This window comes from Bufo gargarizans, chromosome 2 (assembly GCF_014858855.1).
Source record: "Bufo gargarizans isolate SCDJY-AF-19 chromosome 2, ASM1485885v1, whole genome shotgun sequence".
Lineage (NCBI taxonomy): Eukaryota > Metazoa > Chordata > Amphibia > Anura > Bufonidae > Bufo > Bufo gargarizans.
The window spans coordinates 565,457,972-565,481,804 of record NC_058081.1 but is presented as its reverse complement, the minus strand read 5'-3'; the positions used below and the strand labels follow the sequence as shown (position 1 = coordinate 565,481,804).

Genomic DNA, 23,833 nt, shown 5'->3' with positions numbered 1-23,833 from the left:
ATTATACTGTGCCCTGTATTTCCCAGTAGAAAATGATCCTTGGGAAACACAATCCTCATTCCTAACCACCAGGACCAGGTAGCGCTCTGTCAGTACATGGCGGCCTCCCCTCTCCACCACGCTGCTCCACTGTGTACTGGTGCTTATTCTGACACTAGGGCTGGGTACACATCCTATTTTTGCCTTACATTTAATGCATACTAAAAATGTATGTGTTAACAGATGCCTCAGACTGATGTCGTACAGTGGCGTCCGTTCACCATACAGTTCCATGGTAGAAAAAAAATTATGTTAACGTATACATTTCTTATATGGACTCTGCAGGATACAAAAACGCGGAGTACTTCACATTTGTATACATCAAACCAATAGGAAATACAATTTTTCTAGGCTCCAGCAGGGCATCTTTTTAAGAGTTTCCCTTTAAGACGCATAAAAATGGCCCTTTATTAAAATACATATTTTTTGTGGGAATTTTTGCCAATGATCACCCTCTGGTATATCACTGTCCATGTTGTGGGACTATTTGTGTACTTCTAGTAAGTGTTTGCAAGTTGCAAATATGACCTGAAGGTTTTTCAGGTTCGCCTGCTATTAAAGTGAATGGGGTCCGCCGCAAACGAGCGGTTCGCGAACATTTGATTGCGAACGCGCGTTCGAGAATCGTCCTGGCTGATGTTCATCCATCACTATCTTCCATACCTATTATCTTACTGGTTAGTAGTACTATTATTAATACGGAAATCAGGGTAACCTGTGGCTGGCGCTGGTAAATAATGAAGAACATATCTGAAGGAATAGCATGTGCGGCACGGATGGAAACTAGAGATGCAAAGAAGGCTCTACTTGAACCTCGTACTCAGCTGTAGGTAGTGAAGCATAACCAGAATATGGTGGATTATTGACACCCTCACTAGCTGGCCTCTTTATACTTTCATGGTTCATCATGTGCAGTCGGACCATGTCTGTCCCATCCTTTGCATCATGTTTTGCATCAATTGCAGCAAGTTCTGCTTTGGAAAGATGGTAGATGATTCCAGCTCCAAATGAGTCACCAACTACATTAATCGAGGTTCTCATGCGGTCTCTGCAAAGAATGAAAAAAACAACATACAGATACATGAGACTAGAGATACAAGATGAAGCATCTGGGCCCCGGTTCAAAAATCTTTGTCTTGTCAACAAGAGCTAAATACCACGCAGTGCACTCCTAGGAGTTGCAGGTACTTTAAGAGTAGCTTCTGCTCATCCATAGAAAGAGAAGAGACAAGTCCTCCAGATATGGGAATAAAATGGGCTCAAAAAGTGACAAACTATGGAGTTTTTAGCATCAATATAGTTTAAGAAATGGTATGCAGTACTCCATATTTTTTTTATTTGTTTTGTGACATAACCCCTTTAAGCTAATTACCTACTTTTGACATTGTTGAGATTTAAGGTTTACAATATATAAAATTTAGAAATAGTTGAATGTATTATAGAAGCGAACAGAGGATCATTTGTTAAAACCTTCTACTAGACCAAAAAGGAAAGGTTTAAACATTAAGTAAATGTTTTTAAAAGACAAGTGAAAACCCCCAAAAACTAATTTTCCATTACAAAGACCTTTATCTTTGAAAAAATAAAATAATAGCTACTAGTCATTATTGTTTTTCCACATCTGCTAAAACAATATATATTCCCGGTTTTCAGAAAGGATGTATGTACCCTAAAATGACAACTTTAACTGCACAAAAAACAAGCCAACATACAGCCCTGTTTTGGAAAAACTAATTTTTTTAGTTTTTTTGTGCAAAAGTTGTAAAATACCATACACACATACATAAATTTGATATTTCCATAATCTTACCAACTAGCCTAAAAGAAGTCAGAAAGTCATCATGGCATTTATGAGAAATTGTTAACATTTGCAAGAAAAAAAAATAATAAAAAAAAAAATACCAGAATTATTTTTTGTTCATCTACCTCCCGAAAAAATTGATTAAAAAAACAATCAAAACCCCAAATTGGTACAAATTGAGACTACAACTTGTTCCACAGAGAAGTTTTTGTATTATACATATTGCATATGCTTCTTGTATATGCATATATATTTGTGAGACATTTAAGCCTCACCTCAAATTCCACTTGGAATGCCCAGAAAATAATTTGCATGCATGACAATTAAACAATTTATAGAAAGGAACCACTTACAATAACCAGTCCACTGCAATCAGCAAGCTGATGTCCTGAGTTGGCAGTCCTACAGCTGTTAAGATGAGAAGCATGGTGACAAGGCCAGCACTGGGGATGCTAGCTGCCCCCACACTGGCTAATGTTGCTGTAAGGCTAGAAGAAACACAAAAGAATATATTTCATGTCAAAGGGATTCCTACAGAAATTATTTCAAAAGGCAACTACCTGCCCTACAATATGAGAAGGATTGGTTGCCACCACTTGCAGGGCTTTCTAGGGAGGTCAAAGGGTGGAGCTTCACTATACATTACACTGTTCTACAATAGATGGTAATAATGTGATCCAGCCTATAATACGCCATCATGGATGAGCAGCCTGACAAGAGCATTTACCAATGTGTTGTACAAACCGGATTCCAAAAAAGTTGGGACACTATACAAATCGTGAATAAAAACTGAATGCAATGATGTGGAGGTGCCAACTTCTAATATTTTATTCAGAATAGAACATAAATCACGGAACAAAAGTTTAAACTGAGAAAATGTACCATTTTAAGGGAAAAATATGTTGAATCAGAATTTCATGGTGTCAACAAATCCCCAAAAAGTTGGGACAAGGCCATTTTCACCACTGTGTGGCATCTCCCCTTCTTCTTACAACACTCAACAGACGTCTGGGGACCGAGGAGACCAGTTTCTCAAGTTTAGAAATAGGAATGCTCTCCCATTCTTGTCTAATACAGGCCTCTAACTGTTCAATCGTCTTGGGCCTTCTTTGTTGCACCTTCCTCTTTATGATGCGCCAAATGTTCTCTATAGGTGAAAGATCTAGACTGCAGACTGGCCATTTCAGTACCCGGATCCTTCTCCTACACAGCCATGATGTTGTGATTGATGCAGAATGTGGACTGGCATTATCTTGTTGAAAAATGCAGGGTCTTCCCTGAAAGAGATGACGTCTGAATAGGAGCATATATTGTTCTAGAACCTGAATATATTTTTCTGCATTGATGGTGCCTTTCCAGACATGCAAGCTGCCCATGCCACACGCACTCATGCAACCCCATACCGTCAGAGATGCAGGCTTCTGAACTGAGCGTTGATAACAACTTGGGTTGTCCTTGTCCTCTTTGGTCCGGATGACATGGCGTCCCAGATTTCCAAAAAGAACTTCGAATCGTGACTCATCTGACCACAGAACAGTCTTCCATTTTGCCACACTCCATTTTAAATGATCCCTGGCCCAGTGAAAACGCCTGAGCTTGTGGATCTTGCTTAGAAATGGCTTCTTCTTTGCACTGTAGAGTATCAGCTGGCAACGGTGCATGGCACGGTGGATTATGTTCACTGACAATGGATTCTGGAAGTATTCCTGAGCCCATTCTGCGATTTCCTTTACAGAAGCATTCCTGTTTGTGGTGCAGTGTCGTTTAAGGGCCCGGAGATCACGGTCATCCAGTATGGTTTTACGGCCTTGATCCTTACGCACAGAGATTGTTCCAGATTCTCTGAATCTTCGGATGATGTTATAGACAGTTGATGATGATAGATGCAAAGTCTTTGCAATTTTTCGCTGGGTAACACCTTTCTGATATTGCTCCACTATCTTTCTGCGCAACATTGTGGGAATTGGTGATCCTCTACCCATCTTGGCTTCTGAGAGACACTGCCACTCTGAGAAGCTCTTTTTATACCCAATCATGTTGCCGATTGACCTAATTAGTGTAAATTGGTCTTCCAGCTCTTCGTTATGGTCAAATTTACTTTTTCCAGCCTATTATTGCTACTTGTCCCAACTTTTTGGGGATTTGTTGACACCGTGAAAATTTGAATCAACTTATTTTTCTTTTAAAATGATACATTTACTCGGATTAAACGTTTGATCTGTCATCTACGTTCTATTACAAATAAAATATTGACATTTGCCATCTCCACATCATTGCATTCAGTTTTTATTCACAATTTGTTTAGTGTCCCAACTTTTTGGGAATCCGGTTTGTATATGCAAACGCCAGAGCATAGTGTGTAGTGAGGCCCTGTCCCCTCACTCCCCGAGGCAGCTCTGCAAGTGGTGGTAACTGGTCCCACTTACATTGTAAGAACCCTTTTAATATAAAGCATCGTGTTCCTCTATCACATATACTGTAAATCCTCCTGAGAGCCACAGGAACAAGTTACCTCACTGTTGCTATTTGACCAGCGTCCAAAGTTACATCATTCATCTGCGCTATAAAGATGGCTGCTACTGCTTCATATAGTGCCGTGCCATCCATGTTAATAGTGGCTCCAATGGGCAGAACAAATCGTGTTACCCTCTTGTCGATCTTGAGGTTCTCTTCCAAGCAGCGGAAAGTGACAGGAAGTGTGCCAGCACTAAAATATAAAAGACCATATAAAAAAATACATATATCACAATAAGTTTCTGTATGTTGAGAAGAATGTGAACCATTGGGGGAAATACTGTGACCACTCTTAGTATGAAGTCCACTGGTGTAAGCTGTGCCAGAATTATTTAAGAGGTGCATTTTAGTTTTCTGGCATAAGTATTCTTAAAGCTGTTGAGCTACCCATAACCCTGCCCATGTTTTAGTGGTGAACTAATACATTTTCATGCAAAAGGAGGCTGTCGCAAAAATCAGCAACAACTGGTAAATGCATGTAGGATCAATAGTGTCAGCTGCAGTGCCTTTCCTTTAAGTGGATGGTGAGCTGTGTACCACCACTGGCTAAACAGTCACACAACCAAAAGTGTGGATATGGGTGTTGCTGTCATCTTACTTCCAAGACAATGGAATAAGCAGTGTAAGTCACTTTATTAGCAAAACAAATACATTATATTTAGTGCAGAGCGAAGCAAAGCATTTAAAGCAGACTTTGATCCTAAATTTAGGAAAACTTTGATTCGCAACTAATCCGAATTTCCTCACACCCATAATGCCACGCAGCCAGCCAATCCGCAGGTAGCCATCCCATGTCATGTCACAGCCCTATAAAACCCTCATCCTGCGTGGTATCCGCCATTGTCCTGTGAGCTAAGCAGAGTGAGAGACGTGGAGAGGGAGAGTGCAGGAAAAGTGCAGGGAGACTGCAGGGATAGTGTATTGCCCTATGCATCACGTTCTAGTGCACCGACATTCAAAGTTAATCCATCATTTTAGTGATACAGGTACTCTTCCTCAGTATTAAAGGCAGTTGTAGTATATCGCCATGTGCATCACATTATAGTGCACAGACATTCAGAGGTAATCTGTTACATTACTGATATAGTTACTATGCACTATGGCCAACAGACAGTTGCCATAAAAATGTTGCTGTAGCCGGCACAAGTAGTAGCAGAAGAATGGATGGTGGTAGCAGTAGGCACATGAACAGGCCAGAGCTGCCACTGTCATCCAGCAGTCATGTTTTGATCCACAATCTAGTTGTACTGGAATGGTTGACTTGCTCTTCAACATTATCTCAAGTGACATCAGACACACACAGCCAGGAATAGGTGGATTCCTTTGACACCACGCTTAGTTGGCATAGCCCAGGAACTGCCTCTGGGTCCTCACCTGTACTGAGCCTGCCTCTTGCTTTTGCTGCTCCTTCTGCTAACCAAGTAATGACAGCCGCTGGCTCTGCTTTTTAGCGACAATGAGCTTTGTGTGTACACTCAGCAGTTACAGGCCAGCCCAGACTTGGAGGAGAGGTCTGCTGCGGACTCCTTTAGGAGTGCAACTACTGATGATGACAGTCAATTGGGAACACATGTTGCAGGAATGTGCACAAAAGACAAGTGAGGGAGACACAAGTGGCGACTAAACATTTCTACATGATGATGTAGCTAATCGCATGTGGAAGTCGGGTGAAGAGGGGGCATCATCATCAGGGGGCGAAGGTGGCAGCCTGCCTATGAGACAGCAGGAAGGCAGGGTGCCTGTGAGATAGCAGGGTGGAAGCAGTGGGAGATCTGGAGCTCAACACCGGAGGGGTACACCATCTGCTACTCAGGAGACTACCTGTGAGGAATCCAATAGCAGTGCACAGGTTCATAAAAGCAGCAGCAGGCAGGCATCACACAGTGGTGGAGGGAAAATGCCATTTCAGCAAGTCACTGGGGGACTTTAGTTTGGAGGTATACAGAATGTGTGGGCACAAGGTGAGGCACGGCCAGGGTGCTAATGTTGGCACTACAGCCCTGTGGTGATGCTCAATGTGTTAACAGTCCTGTGTTAACACATGGAGCGTCACCATAAACTGCAGTGGGAAAATGTTACAGCCTGATGCAACAACCTCTGCATCTCCTATCGGTCCGCACCCCCTCTGAAGCAATTAAGGCTTGTCAACGTCATCAGAAGAAAGCTGTTGTTCCTTCCCATCGCCTTCAATGTTGTCTTGCTCCTGATGCTCTTCCTCCTACTCCTCATCACTTGTTTAGTCAGCAATCCATTACCGAGGTGATTGCAAAAAGAGAACAGTATGTGTGCACTCATCCAACGGTGCAGAAGATGAACGTACACCTGGCCACGTTGCTGGTACTACAGTCCCTCCCTTAACATGTTCCAGTTGACTCTGCACTAGTGTTGATCAAGCACCAAAGTACTCGGGTGTTCGGGTGCTCGGGTCGAACACCTCGGGATGCTCGGGTGCTCGGTAGAGCACCCAAGCACAATGGAAATCAATTGGAGAACCCGAGCATTAAACCAGGCACCCCCTGGGGGAGGGTGTCTGGTTCACATAAAAAGGTCATAAAGGGCATAAACCACCGAAATGGTTTAGGAAAAGCATGGGGAGGATGTCTGCATGCATATTGGACTCCCAGGTCGCTGCTGGGAACGATGTTGTCCGAGTAGTACACCACTTTTAAAAACCGACAATAATACGCACAAAAAAGATAAAATCGATCTTAGAGGAAAAATTGTTAGGAAACATTCTTTCCTTTATATTTACTTGTATATAAAGTGCAAGTGCTGGCAAAAATTACAAGTAAGAGGCACTCTGATACAACCTGTATATCACATAATGGAGGGCCTCATTCACATTGCCGTACAATTGTTCAGGAAGTGGGACTCCTACATTCATAAAGCCTATGCACTAAGTGAAAGGACTTCCAAAAATTACAAGGAACCGGCACTCCAATACACCCTTTATTGCACATAAAGGAGGTCATCATACACCCTTGAAAAATTATGATTGATGCCCTGCTGGTGACCCTCAAAAACATTAGGAGAAAGGGCCTGCTGGTGACCCTCTAAAACATTATGGGCAAGGGCCTGCTGCTGAGCTGACCATCTAAAACATTAGGGGTGAGGGTCTACTGCAGAGCTGAATCTCTAAAACATTAGGGGCGAATGCCTGCTGCTGATCTGAGCATCGAAAAAATTATGGACGAGTGCCTGCTGCTTAGCTAACCATTGAAAAATTATGGGCAAGGTCCTGCTGGTGAGCTGACCCTGTAAAACATTATGGTTGAGGGCCTGCTGGTGAGCTGACCCTCAAAAATATTATATGCGAGGGCCTGCTGGTGAGCTGACCCCCTAAAAGATTGTAGGTGACGGCCTTCTGGTCGCTGACCCTGTACAACATTACGGTTGAGGGCCTGCTGGTGAGCTGACCCTCAAAAAGATTGTAGGTGAGGGCCTGCTGGGGAGCTGACCCTGTAAAACATTATGGTTGAGGGACTGCTGGTGAGCTGACCCTCAAAAACATTATACGCGAGGGCCTGCTGGTGAGCTAACCCTCTAAAAGATTGTAGGTGAGGGCCTGCTGGTGACCTGACCCTCTAAAACATTATATGTGAGGGCCTGCAGGTGAGAAGACCTTCTGAAAGATTGTAGGTGAGGGCCTGCTGGTGAGCTGACCCTCTAAAACATAATATGCGAGGGCCTGCAGGTGAGCTGACCCACTAAAAGATTGTAGGTGAGGGCCTGCTGGTGAGCTGACCCTCTACAACTTTAGGAGCGAGGGCAGATTAATAAGCATGTTGATATGATGGAAGAGGAGGAGGACGATAAAAGGAAGACTGAACCATATACCCTTTTTGTGGTGGAAGGGTTGCTTGAGAATACAGTGTATTCAGTACATTATAAAAAAAACACATTTAAAGTGCCTTTATGTTCAACCGCTTTCCTCTGGTGGAGTAGAGAAGTCAGGGGCAATCCAGGCCTTGTTCATTTTTATAAGAGTCAACCTGTCAGCATTTTTAGTTGACAGGCGGATGCGCTTATCAGTTATTATGCCCCCAGCAGCACTAAATACCAGCTCTGAAAAAATGCTGGCAGGGCTAGCCAACACCTCCAAGGCGTAGAGCACCAGTTCGTGCCACGTGTCCAGCTTGGACACCCAGTAGTTGTAAGGCACAGAGGGATCATTGAGGACGCTGACACAGTCTGCTACGTATTCCTTCACCATCTTCCAAAAATTTTCCCTCCTTGTGACACTAGGCTGCGCATCTTGGCGAGGGTGCTGGTGGGGTGTCATGAAACTGTCCCATGCTTTGGAGAGCGTTGCCCTGCCTCTGTTGGAACTGCTGTGTTTTCCCCTCCCCTCCTCAGTTGCCAAAGGAACTACGTACTCTGCCACCAACGTTGTCAGCTGTAAATTCTTGGAGCAAATTTTCCACAAGGACCTTCTGGTATTGCACCATTTTAGTCGTCCTTTCCACCACAGGAATAAAAGATGACAAGTTCTCTTTGCAGCGGGGGTCGAAAGGGTGAAAAACCAGTAACTGGTGTTGTCCAAAATGCGCGGGTCACAGGAAAGGCAGCCTAATATAAAGTCAGCCATGTGTGCCAGAGTCCTAACAGGCAAGACATCGCTGTCATCATCAGGAGGATGACTCTCAATCACCTCATCCTCTTCCTCCTCTTTCGACCATTCACGCTGAACAGATGGAATTAAACTTCCATGGGTACTACCCTCTGCAGCGGAGGCAACCGTCTCCTGCTCCTCCTCCTCATCATCATCATCCAATTTGGGCTGAGAAGACAAACTAAGGGTGGTCTGGCTATCACCCTGTGTAATGTCTTCCCCAATTTCCCCCTCTTCCACATGAAAAGCGTTGGCCTTAATTATGAGCAGCGAGCGTTTGAGTAGACACAGAAGTGGGATGGTGACGCTGATAATAGCGTTATCGCCGATCACCATCTGCGTTGATTCCTCAAAGTTTCTTAAAACCTCACAGAGGTCAGACATCCATGCCCACTCATCGCTTGTAAAGAGCGGAAGCTGACTGGAAAGGCGACCACCATGTTGCAGCTAGTATTCCACTACTGCCCTCTGCTGCTCACAAAGCCTGGCCAACATGTGGCACGTGGAGTTCCAGCGCATGCTCACGTGGCACAAGAGTCAGTGAGCTTGCAATTGTAAGCACTGCTGCAGCGTTGACAGACCAGCGGAAGCTGTCGATGACTTGCGGAAATGGGCACACACGCAGCGCACCTTCACTAGTAGCTCAGGCAAATTGGGGTAGGTTTTGAGAAACAGCTGAACCACTAAGTTTAAGACGTGGGCTAGGCATGGGATGTATGAGTGCTTGCCGGGCTCAAAAGCCGCCACCAAGTTACGGCCATTATCAGACACAACCATGCCTGGTTCTAGGTTGAGTGGCGAGAGCCACAGCTCAGTCTGGTCTCTTATCCCCTGCCATCGCTCTGCGGCAGTGTGCTGTTTGTCACCTAAGCAGATCAGCTTAAGCACTGCCTGTTGACGCTTCCCCACTGCAGTACTACACTGCTTCCAGCTACTCGTGCTGCAAGAGGATAATTCTGGGATGAGGAGGAGGCGGAGGAGGAGAAGTGGGGGTAGGAGCCACTAACGTAGGTGGTGGCGGAAACCCTGATGGAATTAGGGCCCACAATCCTTGGCGTTGGTAGCACCTGTGCCATCCCAAGGTACGACGTGCTCCCGGCCTCCACAACATTCACCCAGTGTGCCGTCAAGGAAATGTAGCGTCCCCGGCCACAAGCACTTGTCCATGTGTCAGTGGTTAAGTGGACCTTCTTAGTAACTACGTTGGTCAGGGCATGGTTGATGTTACGGGACACATGCTGGTGTAAGGCGGGCACGGCACACCGTGAAAAATTGGGGCGGCTGGGGACTGTGTAACGAGGGATGGCTGCCGACATCAGACTGAGGAAGGCCTCAGTGTCCACAAGCCTAAATTGCAACATTTCCAGGGCCAGTAATTTGGAAAGTTGCGCATTTAGTACTATGGCCTGTGGGTGAGTGGATGGGCATTTGCGCCTGCGTTCAATTGCCTGGGGTACGGACATTTGTACACTGCGCTGGGACATGGAAGTGGATGTGGTCGCTGAAGGTGCTTGCGAAGGTCCAGGTGCAGGGCGGGAGGCATCCAGGCCTGTGCCTTCGACAGGGGATTGGCCAGCACGTAACACAGGGGAAGAGGAGGACCTGATGTGACCCGCAGACACAGATTGTGGACCCAGGCGTTCGGCCCACCTATTATGGTGCTTTGATGTCATGTAGCAGATCATCCCAATGGTGGTGAGACGTCTCAATTGGCTTTCCTGTACCACCTGATGGATGTGTCATGGGTCAAAGTTCTTCACAATGTAAAAGAATATGGTGGGCGCGAATATCTCCATATGTTCGCATGTTCGGCGAATCGTGAACAAGCAAAGTTTGCCGCGAAACGACCGCCGGGCGAACCGAAAGGCCATCTCTACCGGGCACCATGAATGAGACGTCGGAAAAAAAATGACCTGAGTGGGGGGTCCTGTCTGAGATGTCTTGGTGATGGGTAAGGACAGCGTGTAACCGCCGGGGCTCAGGTTAAACTGATTGAGGCTGACAAATCTGCTATTGGTGGAAGTGCAACTTGCCCGGCCTTATGAACCCGTAGAATGCTAAGTAGATGGCGGTTTTAAGCACTAAACTAGGGAGTACACCAAAAGGGGCTCTATGCAACATGTCAGACAGGTCCCGAAAGATCTTACTAGTGATGGCCTGTCTGCGAGGCTGGCCTTCCGTACTACATTTACCCAAACCTCTCAAGGCGGCCTTGATAACATGAGCAGAAAACAGGGACCCCTGCTCCGGATGACTAATGGTGGAGAAATGTTGTACCCCAGCCAGGTAGGACCGAACAGTGTTGTGGGTCAACTTCAATTCCGAGTGGCAGTATGCTGCCAGGCAGGTGCTGCCAGGCAGCAGGGGGCAGACCCCCCCCTGTTTTTAACTCATTGGTGGCCAGTGCGGCCGCCCCCCCCTCCCTCCCCTGTAGTTAACTCATTGGTGGCCAGTGCGGCCGCCCCCCCCCCTCCCTCCCCTGTAGTTAACTTGTTGGTAGCCAGCCCCCCCTCCCTCCCCTGTAGTTAACTCATTGGTGTCCAGTGGGCCCTCTCCCCTCCCTCCCCCTCCTAATTAAAATCGCCCCCCCATCATTGGTGGCAGTGGTGAGTACCGATCGGAGTCCCAGTGTAATCGCTGGGGCTCCGATCGGTAACCATGGCAACCGGGACGCTACTGCAGTCCCGGTTGCCATGGTAGCTTAGCAATTTGTAGAAGCTTCATACTTACCTGCGAGCAGCGATGTCTGTGACCGGCCGGGAGCTCCTCCTACTGGTAAGTGACAGGTCTGTGATATAGGCAATGCGCCGCACAGACCTTTCACTTACCAGTAGGAGGAGCTCCCGGCCGGTCACAGACATCGCAGCTCTTCAGGTAAGTATGAAGCTTCTACAAATTGCTAAGCAACCATGGCAACCGGGACTGCATTACACTGGGACTCTGATCGGTACTTTCCACTGCCACCAATGATAGGGGGGGGCGATTTTAATTAGGAGGGGGAGGGAGGGGAGAGGGCCCACTGGCCACCAACGAGTTAATTAGGAGGGGGAGGGAGGGGAGAGGGCCCACTGGCCACCAACGAGTTAATTAGGAGGGGGAGGGAGGGGAGAGGGCCCACTGGACACCAATGAGTTAACTACAGGGGAGGGAGGGGGGGCCCATTGGACACCAATGAGTTAACTACAGGGGAGGGAGGGGGGGCCCACTGGACACCAACGAGTTAACTACAGGGGAGGGAGGGGGGACCCACTGGACACCAATGAGTTAACTACAGGGGAGGGAGGGGGGCCCACTGGACACCAATGAGTTAACTACAGGGGAGGGAAGGGGGGTCGGCCGCACTGGCCACCAATGAGTTAACTACAGGGGAGGGAGGGGGGGCGGCCGCACTGGCCACCAATGAGTTAAAAACAGGGGGATGGGGGGTCTGCCCCCTGCTGCCTGGCAGCACCTGCCAGGCAGCAGGGGGCAGTCATGTACACAGTTTTTCAGTATATTCTAACCTGAAGCGTCCCCATCACCATGGGAACGCCTCTGTGTTAGAATATACTGTCAGATCTGAGTTTCACGATGTAGCTGATATCCGACAGTATATTCTAACAGAGGCATTCCCATGGTGATGGGGACGCTTCAAGTTAAAATATACCATCGGATTGGAGAAAACTCCAATCCGATGGTATAAAAGAACTCCAGACTTTACATTGAAAGTCAATGGGGATGGATCCGTTTGAAATGGCACCATATTGTGTCAACTTCAAACGGATCCGTCCCCATTGACTTGCATTGTAATTCAGGACAGATCCGTTTGGCTCCGCACGGCCAGGCGGACACCAAAACGACTTTTTTTTTCATGTCCGTGGATCCTCCAAAAATCAAGGAAGACCCACGGACGAAAAAAACGGTCATGGATCACGGACCTACGGACCGTGAAAAAATACTGTCGTGTGCATGAGGCCTTATACAAATTCTAACAGTCTATTCAGTAGGACTATCAGCTGTGTATTCACCTGACTTCTCCACAACGCAACTGATAGTCCCAACCCCATTTATAAGGCAAGAAATCCCACTTATTAAACCTGACAGGGCACACCTGTGAAGTGAAAACCATTTTAGGTGACTACCTCTTGAAGCTCATCAAGAGAATGCCAAGAGTGTGCAAAGCAGTAATCAAAGCAAAAGGTGGCTACTTTGAAGAACCTAGAATATGACATATTTTCAGTTGTTTCACACTTTTTTCTTATGTATATAATTCCACATGTGTTAATTCATAGTTTTGATGCCTTCAGTGTGAATCTACAATTTTCATAGTCATGAAAATAAAGAAAACTCTTTGAATGAGAAGGTGTGTCCAAACTTTTGGTCTGTACTGTATATCTACCTTTTGTTAAAATATCCACTGTAGCCAAATTATCTGAAATGAACACAACGGTGGAATTGGCCCATGAGCTACCCCAAACGTATGCGGCAGCCACTATGGGGTACAGTTCAAACAAGGCCGAAGTCTGTAGAAAACCCGGGATCTGTCTAACTTCTGCAGGCCATGTCTCGGCCATCCAGTGGGTGCCAAAAATGGCTGCAAAACCAGCGCCATCGGAAGCATCAGAAAAGACCATGGGAGACTAACTAGAAGCAGCGGGGGTGAAAAAAGAAATCCTGTTCCACTGACTCAGGAACTGGTCCCACATGAGTGAATCTGCCACAGCCTGGCCATCTAGCTGTACTGGGCTATCCTGGTGTGGTGCCGCTTGAAGAAGAGCCAACAGATGGGAAATGAATGACCTACCCTGTGGAATAATATGCATAGCAAAGTTTAACATCCACAATAACGACTGTAAGTCCGCCTTTGTCGCCTCCCTCACTACTGTGAACTTGTGGATGACTTCCTTAATCCTCACCAGTTTATCTTCAGGCAGTCTGGCTAACATGTTCTCTGAATCTAGCACGATGCCCAGGAACGTGATAACAGTGGATGGGCCCTCAACCTTCCTGGGTGACACTGGCACACCTACTGTAGCTGGGAAAAAAACTGCCTGTAAGGTTTCAAGCCCCTAAGGTGTATGTCCCGGACGTTTAATCAGCAAAAAAACATCCAGATAGTGGATGACATGTTCGCAGTGGAACTTGGTTTCCAAAATCCAATGCAGGGCCTGTGCAAAATGATCAAACAAACAAGGGCTACTCTTGGAGCCAAACGTTAGCTTTCTGGCAAAATAGTACAAACTCCTCCATTTTATACCATGCCATTGCCAGAGCGCAGGCATGATGGGAAGGAGTTTGAAAGCATCAGATATGTCTGCCTTAGGCAAGTAGGTCCCAGGCCCTAACTTCATGATGGTTGCTATGGCCTGATCTATCGTAGAATACTTCATGCTGACTTCCTCTGACGGAATGAGGGAATTGAGGCTGGCAACGAGAGAAGCATGTGGGGCTGAGAGGTCGTAGATTAGCCTTTCCGTTCTGCTAAATTTACCTGTGGCTACCCCTACTGGGCTAAACCTCCAGCGGTCGAATGGAGACACCGAAAAAGGCCCTATGAGAAACCCTTTCTCTTACTTAGCCTCTAACAACTTGTCCACTGAAGTTGGGGCCCTCTCAGCAGACTGTAAATTTTTGCACTCATATGTAACCTCTGGCAGAACGACCAGTCCTGTATGAAATCCTACCACGAACCCGGTGATCACGAAATTGACGAACTTAGGGTCATGGTGACCTTGCAGACATAACTGTAAATAATCAGTGTTTATGACGACACTCATGTAAACTTTATCTGACTTTAATGTGCACGCTATCATGGGGTGAGCTCTGAAACAATTGGTGCAGACATGAAGCAGACGTCATTGGCTGTAATTACAAGCTGAGAAATTGAAGTTGTTGCAAATCTGGGATCTCCCTAGATGTTTTATAGTGCAACCTAACTTATCCACCGTGCCGGTACCCCTGTGAGCATCCGACGGACCGGCTGCAGGGACTTTGAAACTCGACTCTGAGCCGGCGGTTGCACTATGACACCATTCGACCGTATGAAATATCAACTGACACAGAGAACACGATGGGCCTTTAGGCCCAGCAATATGTCTGCAGAAGATCTCAGTGTCTATGTTGGCCCGATTAGTGGTAAACTGGAACTGACTAAGTGCTGTCGCTGCTTTTGCAGAAAAAGAACAGTGGTAGCCGTAAAACGCAGCACCGCCATACTTATGCCCGAAATCAGTGACTCTATAAAGGTAGAGATCCAACTCCTCTCTCCTGTATGGACGGACAGAGCAGATAACATCCCTGTACAAGCTGAATGCCAGAACAAATTCCGGAATAATTAGCTTCCGATTAAGCCTCTGGTTGCGACTCTTGAGAACCACCAAAACGTCGCCACAGGCAATAACTTTGTTATTGGAGAGATCTCGATACACCCCGAGACTCCACTGTCTCCAACCTGATCCAGTGAGAAAATGGTACTGGCGGCCACCTAGCGCAACAAAAGTGTCCCCTTTTTGCCAGCCACCGATGTAGCTGGTCCTGCAAATGTGCTTCACCGAGGCTCTGGCAGCACACTGCTACACAGCACCGACGCTGAGCCCAGAGGGGAACACCTGTGAGGTTAATGAAGGCTGCTGCCGTCCCTCCCACAAATACAGGCCAATATATCAGCCTTCATACATATATAGTCGAGGTCCGTGTGCCTGTGGTGGAATTAAAAGTCAAATTTTTTTTATCTTTTCATCCAACACAAGACACTGGGCATTAATCATACTAATCGTCAGGTTACCTCACCTACTGTAAGTACTCCAAAACCGACACAGCAGCATCAGGCTTTTTGTACCTTGCACCTAATGCACTTAAAGAACAAACATAATTTGAAAACTAGTGGATAAGTTGAAAAATAAGTTGCAAATTGATAAACAGTTGACCACAATGACATATCACGGGCTGAAAAACAAAAAGTGGCATGAAGGGTGTGGATGACAATTGTGTCTTGGACAGGACTCGAGAGCCGGATTGGGGTGCTAAGGAGTAGGTAACATCAGAGGAGGACTGTGGTGGGCGCAGTGGTGGCAATAAAGGGCAGAGGCATCGTATGGCCAGAACCTCCAAAAAATCCACCAGAGTGTGATCAGCTTCTATTATGGTCATCTCGGGAACTGGTGTAGTTGTTGAAACTGTGGACACGGGCTCAAAATGTGACAAAGCTGAGCCTAACTTAACTTCCCGTAAGCTCTGTGTTAAGTGTGTGCTAGGATCTCCCGTCTGGCAGTTTTTCTGTGCTAAACGGGAGATACTGACAGTGCCAGAAGACAAAAGTATTACCATGTGCAAGATCTGCAGGATTAAAATAAGCCATGGGCATTCAAACACAAATGTAGGCACCACTTCTTTTATATTGCAGCACTTGAGGCGGCATCAGCTGAACCAGTGAAAAAATGGAACTGGCGGCCACCTAGTGCAACAAAAGAGTTTCCCTTTTTGCCAGGCACCTTTGCAGAAGCCAGGCTGCATGCACGTGCAGTACAGTGTCCTTGTCATTATCAGTTACTGCTTCTCCTGGTCAGACAACTCCCCCTCATCCTACTCCGCTCTTTCGTCAGCCATCGATAATGGAATGTTTGATCAGAAAACAACTGTACACACCCAGAAATCCACTGGTGTGCAAGCTTAACTGATACCTGGCCAAGTTGCTTGTGTTACAGTCACTGCCGTGGCATTTAGTGGATTCTGCTTCGTAGTCATCCCTGCGTTGTACTGTCACATAGTGGAGGACATGCGCCACTCCTTGCAACTGTTGCTATGCAGCAAGGTGCATGCCACTGTGGACACCTGGAGCAACTGTTATGGGCCCCTTCAGCAGGGATCACGTGTTGTTTCGAGGTCAGGCAGTGGCAGCTCATCAGAGATGCCTGTCGTGCAATCAGGACCTTCAAAGATGCTACAAGATTTGTGAATTGGGACACGTACAGCATCAACGATAACATCAGAGAAGGATTGTGGTAATTGCAGCAGTGGCAATAAAGAGCAGAGGCAACATACAGCCATAAGCTCTGTGGGGACTCACTCTGGTAGACAGGATTAGCGGACGCAGTATGGAGGCAACAACAAGTTCTTTGGATCAAACAGTTCAGTGTTTTATTCACACTTTAGGCAAGTGACAAAACAAGCAGTCATATTCAAACAAAAAGTCACCTTGCGATGTTGGTGGTAATTTACACCATGCGGCAATTCTGCCTCAAATAGTCCTTGCCCATAGCAGCACCAACTTGTTTTCACATCAAACAGGTAGCAAGCCTTCATCCAGACACAAGGCTCCCAGATCCCAACACAGAGAGATGGCTTCTTAAGGACAGCCAGGTGCTGCCAAAACCTGGATCAGCATTTAAAATCCAGTCCGGTATTTGATTTCACCTGGCTGTAAATCAGCCCAGCAGCACATGCTGGGAGGAAAATACCTGTTTTCCGAGACCAAACCTCTCACTGTGTCACAGCTACTAAAAATCTGCCAGGGTCAGATCTGCTTCTTTTATGGTCGGCTCAGGAACTGGTGATGCCGTTGACACTGTGGACAAAGGCTCAAAATGTGCCAGACCTAAGCCAAGCTCGGCTGCCACCAGCTCTGTGAGAACAGTGCGAGTATCTCCCATCTGGCAGTTTTTATTCACAGTGCCAGAAAACAAAAGCATTATTACATGCAAGATTTGCAGGATTATAATAAGCTGTGGGTGTTCAAGCACAAAATCCAGTAGGAAAGTAGAACTGGCCATAGCCTAGTACAAGAAAAGTGTCCTTTTTGTGGTCTCCTTTGTAGCAGCCAGGCTGCATCCACGTGCAGTACGGTGTCCTTGTCATCATCTGTTGGAAGGAGGATGAGGAGCTGTCACTGACTGGTGGAAGAACAGCAGTAGGAGACTGCTGCTGCTAATGACGATGACATTGGCCACGATGAACAACCATCTCAGTGGGGGCGGAGCTAGAAAGAACTGGAATATCAAAGTGAAGGGAGGCCAAATTCCTTTATTACCAGGAAACACTGGGTATGTAGCTTGTCGCGGCTTTCAGTGAGCAAACACCTGCCACCCGCATGTCTGAGGCCTCTCTCCACCCCCCAAAGTAACCCACCTACCCATAGCTATTTATGTCAGTGTCACTCTGACATCATTTACTGTCATTGCGATCAAGAGGTTAAAAATGTATAGGGAGGAGAGAAAGAGTAAAAATTTATTTAAAAAGTTAAATATATAAATCCTAAATATATACCGGTAAGTCCTATGAGACCTGAGCATCATATCAATTTTTATTGGTATGACTATTTGGAGAAGCTTTAAATCGCTTTATCTGAAAGCTCTGCATCCAACTGTCTATGGAATCTATTCCTCTGTTTTTACCAATTACCAATTTTCTTTGGTTTTATATATAAACAGTTTTTCTGCCAGCTTTCGTCATCTCTGCCCCTTATTAATACCAGCAGTGGTAAGTCTGACAAATGTGCTTGTCTCTTGTTATTAATTTACTTACCACATATTTATGTTACATTTGCTTTTGTACATGTTTTATTATCAGGTGTATTTTGGCTTTCAATGTATTTTATGTACTGTAACTTTTGTCAAATGTTTCTGCCTACTTCATTACCATTAATTACCATTAATTTGCCATTTTTGTATATGAACACCATTCTTTTTCTGTATCTGTATGGCTTGAGGAAGCTACCAGTCTGATATTGAATCATGCAGCCATTATAATTTATTTGCTTTGCTAATAACGTTATACTAGATTCACATCCATGGCGGAGGTTCCTGCAGGATCATCTTTCTAAGATTCCATATAAAATACTTGCATGAAGCAGTACTTTGTCTGGCACAATCAGGGAAACTGTAATGGAAATTTGATAGAAACCATTATATTCCATGAAGAAAAAGGAAATTCAGCAGCTCTCACCTGCCCCTCCTTCAGCTGTGAGCACGGAAGGCCCGTGTCAGGTAACGGGCAGCAAATGCGAAAAGAGGTTGAAAGAAATCCAGTTCCACTTGAATAAAGGAATGTAGATTTATTTTGCTTGCGGTAAAAACCTCATCCATGAATTACAAAAATAGCACCTCTGTCATGAGGAAGGGCATTATCTCTGGTAGCCCGAAAAGCTTAGACAAGACTGCTATTTTTGTAATTCATGGATGAGTTTTTACCGCAAGCAAAATAAATCTACATTCCTTTATTCAAGTGGAACTGGATTTCTTTCAACCTCTTTTCGCATTATATTCCATGGGATCAGTCTGACACCATTGGTGTCTTTCAAATGCAGGATCCAGGACTTCAATTTTGTTTTCTTTTTCTGTTCCTATACCAGAGCAAAAATATGCAAAAGTGCTGCTTATGGAAAACTATCTTCACTTACACACAGGGCTGCCATCAGAAATTTCAGGGCCCCATACAAGCAAATTTTGAGGTTCCCCATCCAGGCTCCACCCCTCGGTCTGTGGAGAGGTCACCTCAGGGATGTGGGGGAAGGGGGAGGTGGTCATCACAGGGATGTGGATAGGTCATTAATATCAGATCAGTAGGAGTCCAAACCCCTGAGGATAGGCCATCAATAGTAAAAAGCGGACAACCCCTTGAAATTACATACAGCACTCGGAACAAACAGGGCATCTTCTTCTTTCAGACCAGACCACCATGATGATTTCTTTCAGCCATCTCTTCTCTTTGAAGAGTTTGACAGGCATCTTAGTTTCCTACTTTTCCATCATCTTCCCACCTTCTGAACACCCCATCTTGCCACCCCCAATACTGTGCCCACTTTGCTCGCCAATACTTTACCGCAGAAACAGTCCATCTGAAAATACTGGTACCACACATATAGTGCCCCCTTCAATAAAGGCACACAGTGCCCTAAAAAATAACTGCACCCGACAAATAGTCTCCAACACTACACTACGTGCAGAATTATTAGGCAAATGAGTATTTTGACCACATCATCCTCCTTATGCATGTTGTCTTACTCCAAGCTGTATAGGCTTGAAAGCCTACTACCAATTAAGCATATTAGGTGATGTGCATCTCTGTAATGAGAAGGGGTGTGGTCTAATGACATCAACACCCTATATCAGGTGTGCATAATTATTAGGCAACTTCCTTTCCTTTGCAAAATGGGTCAAAAGAAGGACTTGACAGGCTCAGAAAAGTCAAAAATAGTTAGATATCTTGCAGAGGGATGCAGCACTCTTAAAATTGCAAAGCTTCTGAAGCGTGATCATCGAACAATCAAGCGTTTCATTCAAAATAGTCAACAGGGTCGCAAGAAGCGTGAGGAAAAACCAAGGCACAAAATAACTGCCCATGAACTGAGAAAAGTCAAGCGTGCAGCTGCCAAGATGCCATTTGCCACCAGTTTGGCCATATTTCAGAGCTGCAACATCACTGGAGTGCCCAAAAGCACAAGGTGTGCAATACTCAGAGACATGGCCAAGGTAAGAAAGGCTGAAAGACGACCACCACTGAACAAGACACACAAGCTGAAACGTCAAGACTGGGCCAAGAAATATCTCAAGACTGATTTTTCTAAGGTTTTATGGACTGATGAAATGAGAGTGAGTCTTGATGGGCCAGATGGCTGGATTGGTAAAGGGCAGAGAGCTCCAGTCCGACTCAGACGCCAGCAAGGTGGAGGTGAAGTACTGGTTTGGGCTGGTATCATCAAAGATGAGCTTGTGGGGCCTTTTTGGGTTGAGGATGGAGTCAAGCTCAACTCCCAGTCCTACTGCCAGTTTCTGGAAGACACCTTCTTCAAGCAGTGGTACAGGAAGAAGTCTGCAAGGTAAGAAAAACATGATTTTCATGCAGGACAATGCTCCATCACATGCGTCCAAGTACTCCACAACGTGGCTGGCAAGAAAGGGTATAAAAGAAGAAAATCTAATGACATGGCCTCCTTGTTCACCTGATCTGAACCCCATTGAGAACCTGTGGTCCATCATCAAATGTGAGATTTACAAGGAGGGAAAACAGTACACCTCTCTGAACAGTGTCTGGGAGGCTGTGGTTGCTGCTGCACGCAATGTTGATGGTGAACAGATCAAAACACTGACAGAATCCATGGATGGCAGGCTTTTGAGTGTCCTTGCAAAGAAAGGTGGCTATATTGGTCACTGATTTGTTTTTGTTTTGTTTTTGAATGTCAGAAATGTATATTTGTGAATGTTGAGATGTTATATTGGTTTCACTGGTAAAAATAAATAATTGAAATGGGTATATATTTGTTTTTTGTTAAGTTGCCTAATAATTATGTACAGTAATAGTCACCTGCACACACAGATATCCCCCTAAAATAGCTAAAACTAAAAACAAACTAAAAACTACTTTCAAAAATATTCAGCTTTGATATTAATGAGTTTTTTGGGTTCATTGAGAACATGGTTGTTGTTCAATAATAAAATTAATCCTCAAAAATACAACTTGCCTAATAATTCTGCACTCCCTGTAATAGTGTAACCATAATGTCCCTCAAAAATAATTGTGCTAAGGTGTGCCCAGTGCCCCCCAAAGTAATAGTGCCTCCCAAAGTCCCACCAATAGAAATACACTGCCTGTCCCAAAAAAAGTCATCACCCAAAAAAAAAAGGTCACACACCTCGTTGGACCACCTTTAGATTTGATTACGGCACGCATTCGCTGTGGCATTGTTTCAATAAGCTTCTGCAATGTCACAATATTTATTTCCATCCAGTGTTGCATACATTTTTCACCAACATCTTGCATTGATGATGGTAGAGTCTGACTGCTGTGCAAAGCCTTCTCCAGCACATCCCAAAGATTCTCAATGGGGTTAAGGTCTGGACTCTGTGGTGGCCAATCCATGTGTGAAAATGATGTCTCATGCTCCCTGATCCACTGTTTCACAATTTGAGCCCGATGAATCCTGGCATTGTCATCTTGGAATATGCCCGTGCCATTAGGGAAGAAAAAATCCATTGATGGAATAACCTGGTCATTCAGTATGTTCAGGTAGTCAGCTGACCTCATTCCTGGAGCACATACTGTTGCTGAACCTAGACCAGACCAACTTCAGCAACCCCAGATCATAGCACTGCCCCACAGGCTTGTACAGTAGGCACTAGGCATGATGGGTGCATCACTTCATCTGCCTCTCTTCTTACCCTGATGCGCCCATCACTCTGGAACAGGGTAAATCTGGACTCATCAGACCACATCACCCTCTTCCATTGCTCCAGAGTCCAGTCTTTATGCTCCCTAGCAAATTTAAGCCTTTTTTTCTGGTTTGCCTCACTGATTAGTGGATTTCCTACAGCTACACAGCTGTTAAGTCCCAATTCCTTGATTTCCCTTCGCATTGTGCATGTGGAAATGCATTTACTTTTAAACATAGCCCTGAGTTCTACTGTTGTTTTTCTTCGATTTGATTTCACCAAATGTTTAAGTGATCGCCAATCACGGTCATTCATGCTTTTTTCCCCCGCCAAATTTCTTCCTCCAATACGATGGGTCCCCACTATCCTTCCAGTTTTTAATAATGCGTTGGACAGTTCTTAACCCAATTTTAGTCGTTTCTGCAATCTTCTTAGATGTTTTCTTGCTTGATGCATGACAATGATTTTTCATTTCTCAAACAGACTAACATCTTTTCCACGACCACGAGATGTGTCTTTCGACATGGTTGTTTAAGAAATAAGAAGCAACTCATTGCACCAGTTGGGGTTAAATAACTTATTGCCAGCTGAAAGATAATCACCCAGGCAGTAATTATCCAATAGGAGGCTCATAACTATTTGCTTAGTTAAATCCAGGTGGTGACTTTTTTTTTTGGACAGGCAGTGTAATGGTGCCCCCAATAGTAATAATGCCCCCATTGTGCCCATACTACTAGTTATGTTCCCCATAGCCCCCCCCCCCCCAGTGGTAATACTTCTCCTTATAATGTGTGCCAGTACAAAAATACCCCCTAATGCGTGCCAGTACAGAAAGTACCCCCTTATATTGTGCGCCAGTACAAAGCATACCCCCTTAACTTTCAGATTAGACCCCCATATCAGATCTCAGATCAGACACTCATATCAAACCTCAGATGGGACCCCCCATCAGAATTTAATGTTAGACTCCCCATATCAGATCTCAGATCAGATAACCCATATCAGACCTTCATGTAAGAAATCCCCATATCAAACCTCAGACCAGTCCCTGATTAGACCTCTCAGACACCAATGTATTAGACCTAAGATCAGACCCCTATTATACCTCCATGCCAGAACCCCAAATAGCAGACCTCAGATCAGACCCCCAATAGACCTTCATGTCAGACCCCTCATATCAGACCTCAGACCAGAGCTCCAATAGAACTATCAGACCCCCCCCCCCCATATCAGACCTCGGACCAGACCCCCAAGGTATCAGACATCAGATCGGAGATTTAAATAAATAAAGTAACTTACCTCTCCTGATCCACCGCCACTCTCAATGGTCTACCTGGCTCTCTTGTTTTCTCGGCGCCTGAACTGCACAGTCACTAGACTGCCTGCAGTTTTAGGTCATAGCACTATGTCCACTCTGTCTGCAGACAGGACAATGCAACTCAGCGCCCAGGGAAGGACAAGCAGGGGGAGGTAAGTGCAGAGCTTCACTCCCCCGCCTCCTGCATACTAGTGACCAATTCCATAATGGGAGCGCTCGCTAGTATTCCTTTTATAACATGCACTGCATCTTAAAAAGGGAAAAATAGAATGCCACTGGCAAGGGGGGCAACTGCGACCACTGCAACCCCTATAGCTATGTCTCCTCCGAGCTCCCTTAACCCCTTAAGGACACGGCCAAATTGCACCTTAAGGACCAGGCTATTTTTTGCAAATCTGACCAGTGTCAATTTAAGTGGTGATAACTTT

At 45.5% G+C, this 23,833-nt stretch overlaps 1 protein-coding gene across 2 annotated transcripts in view; it reads right to left on the bottom strand.

The window, feature by feature from the left end:
- Nucleotides 1–538: 538 nt before the first annotated feature.
- The window catches only part of LOC122928636 (excitatory amino acid transporter 2-like), a 201,368-nt gene continuing 178,073 nt past the window's right edge, over nt 539–23,833 (bottom strand). For both annotated transcript variants that reach the window (XM_044281675.1, XM_044281674.1), the window contains exons 8-10: nt 4,353–4,547; nt 2,194–2,328; nt 539–1,087 (exon numbers count right to left, since the gene is read on the bottom strand). In XM_044281675.1, coding sequence (XP_044137610.1) covers nt 823–1,087; nt 2,194–2,328; nt 4,353–4,547 — 595 coding nt within the window. In that variant the 3' untranslated portion in view covers nt 539–822. The remainder of the gene's footprint in view (nt 1,088–2,193; nt 2,329–4,352; nt 4,548–23,833) is intronic.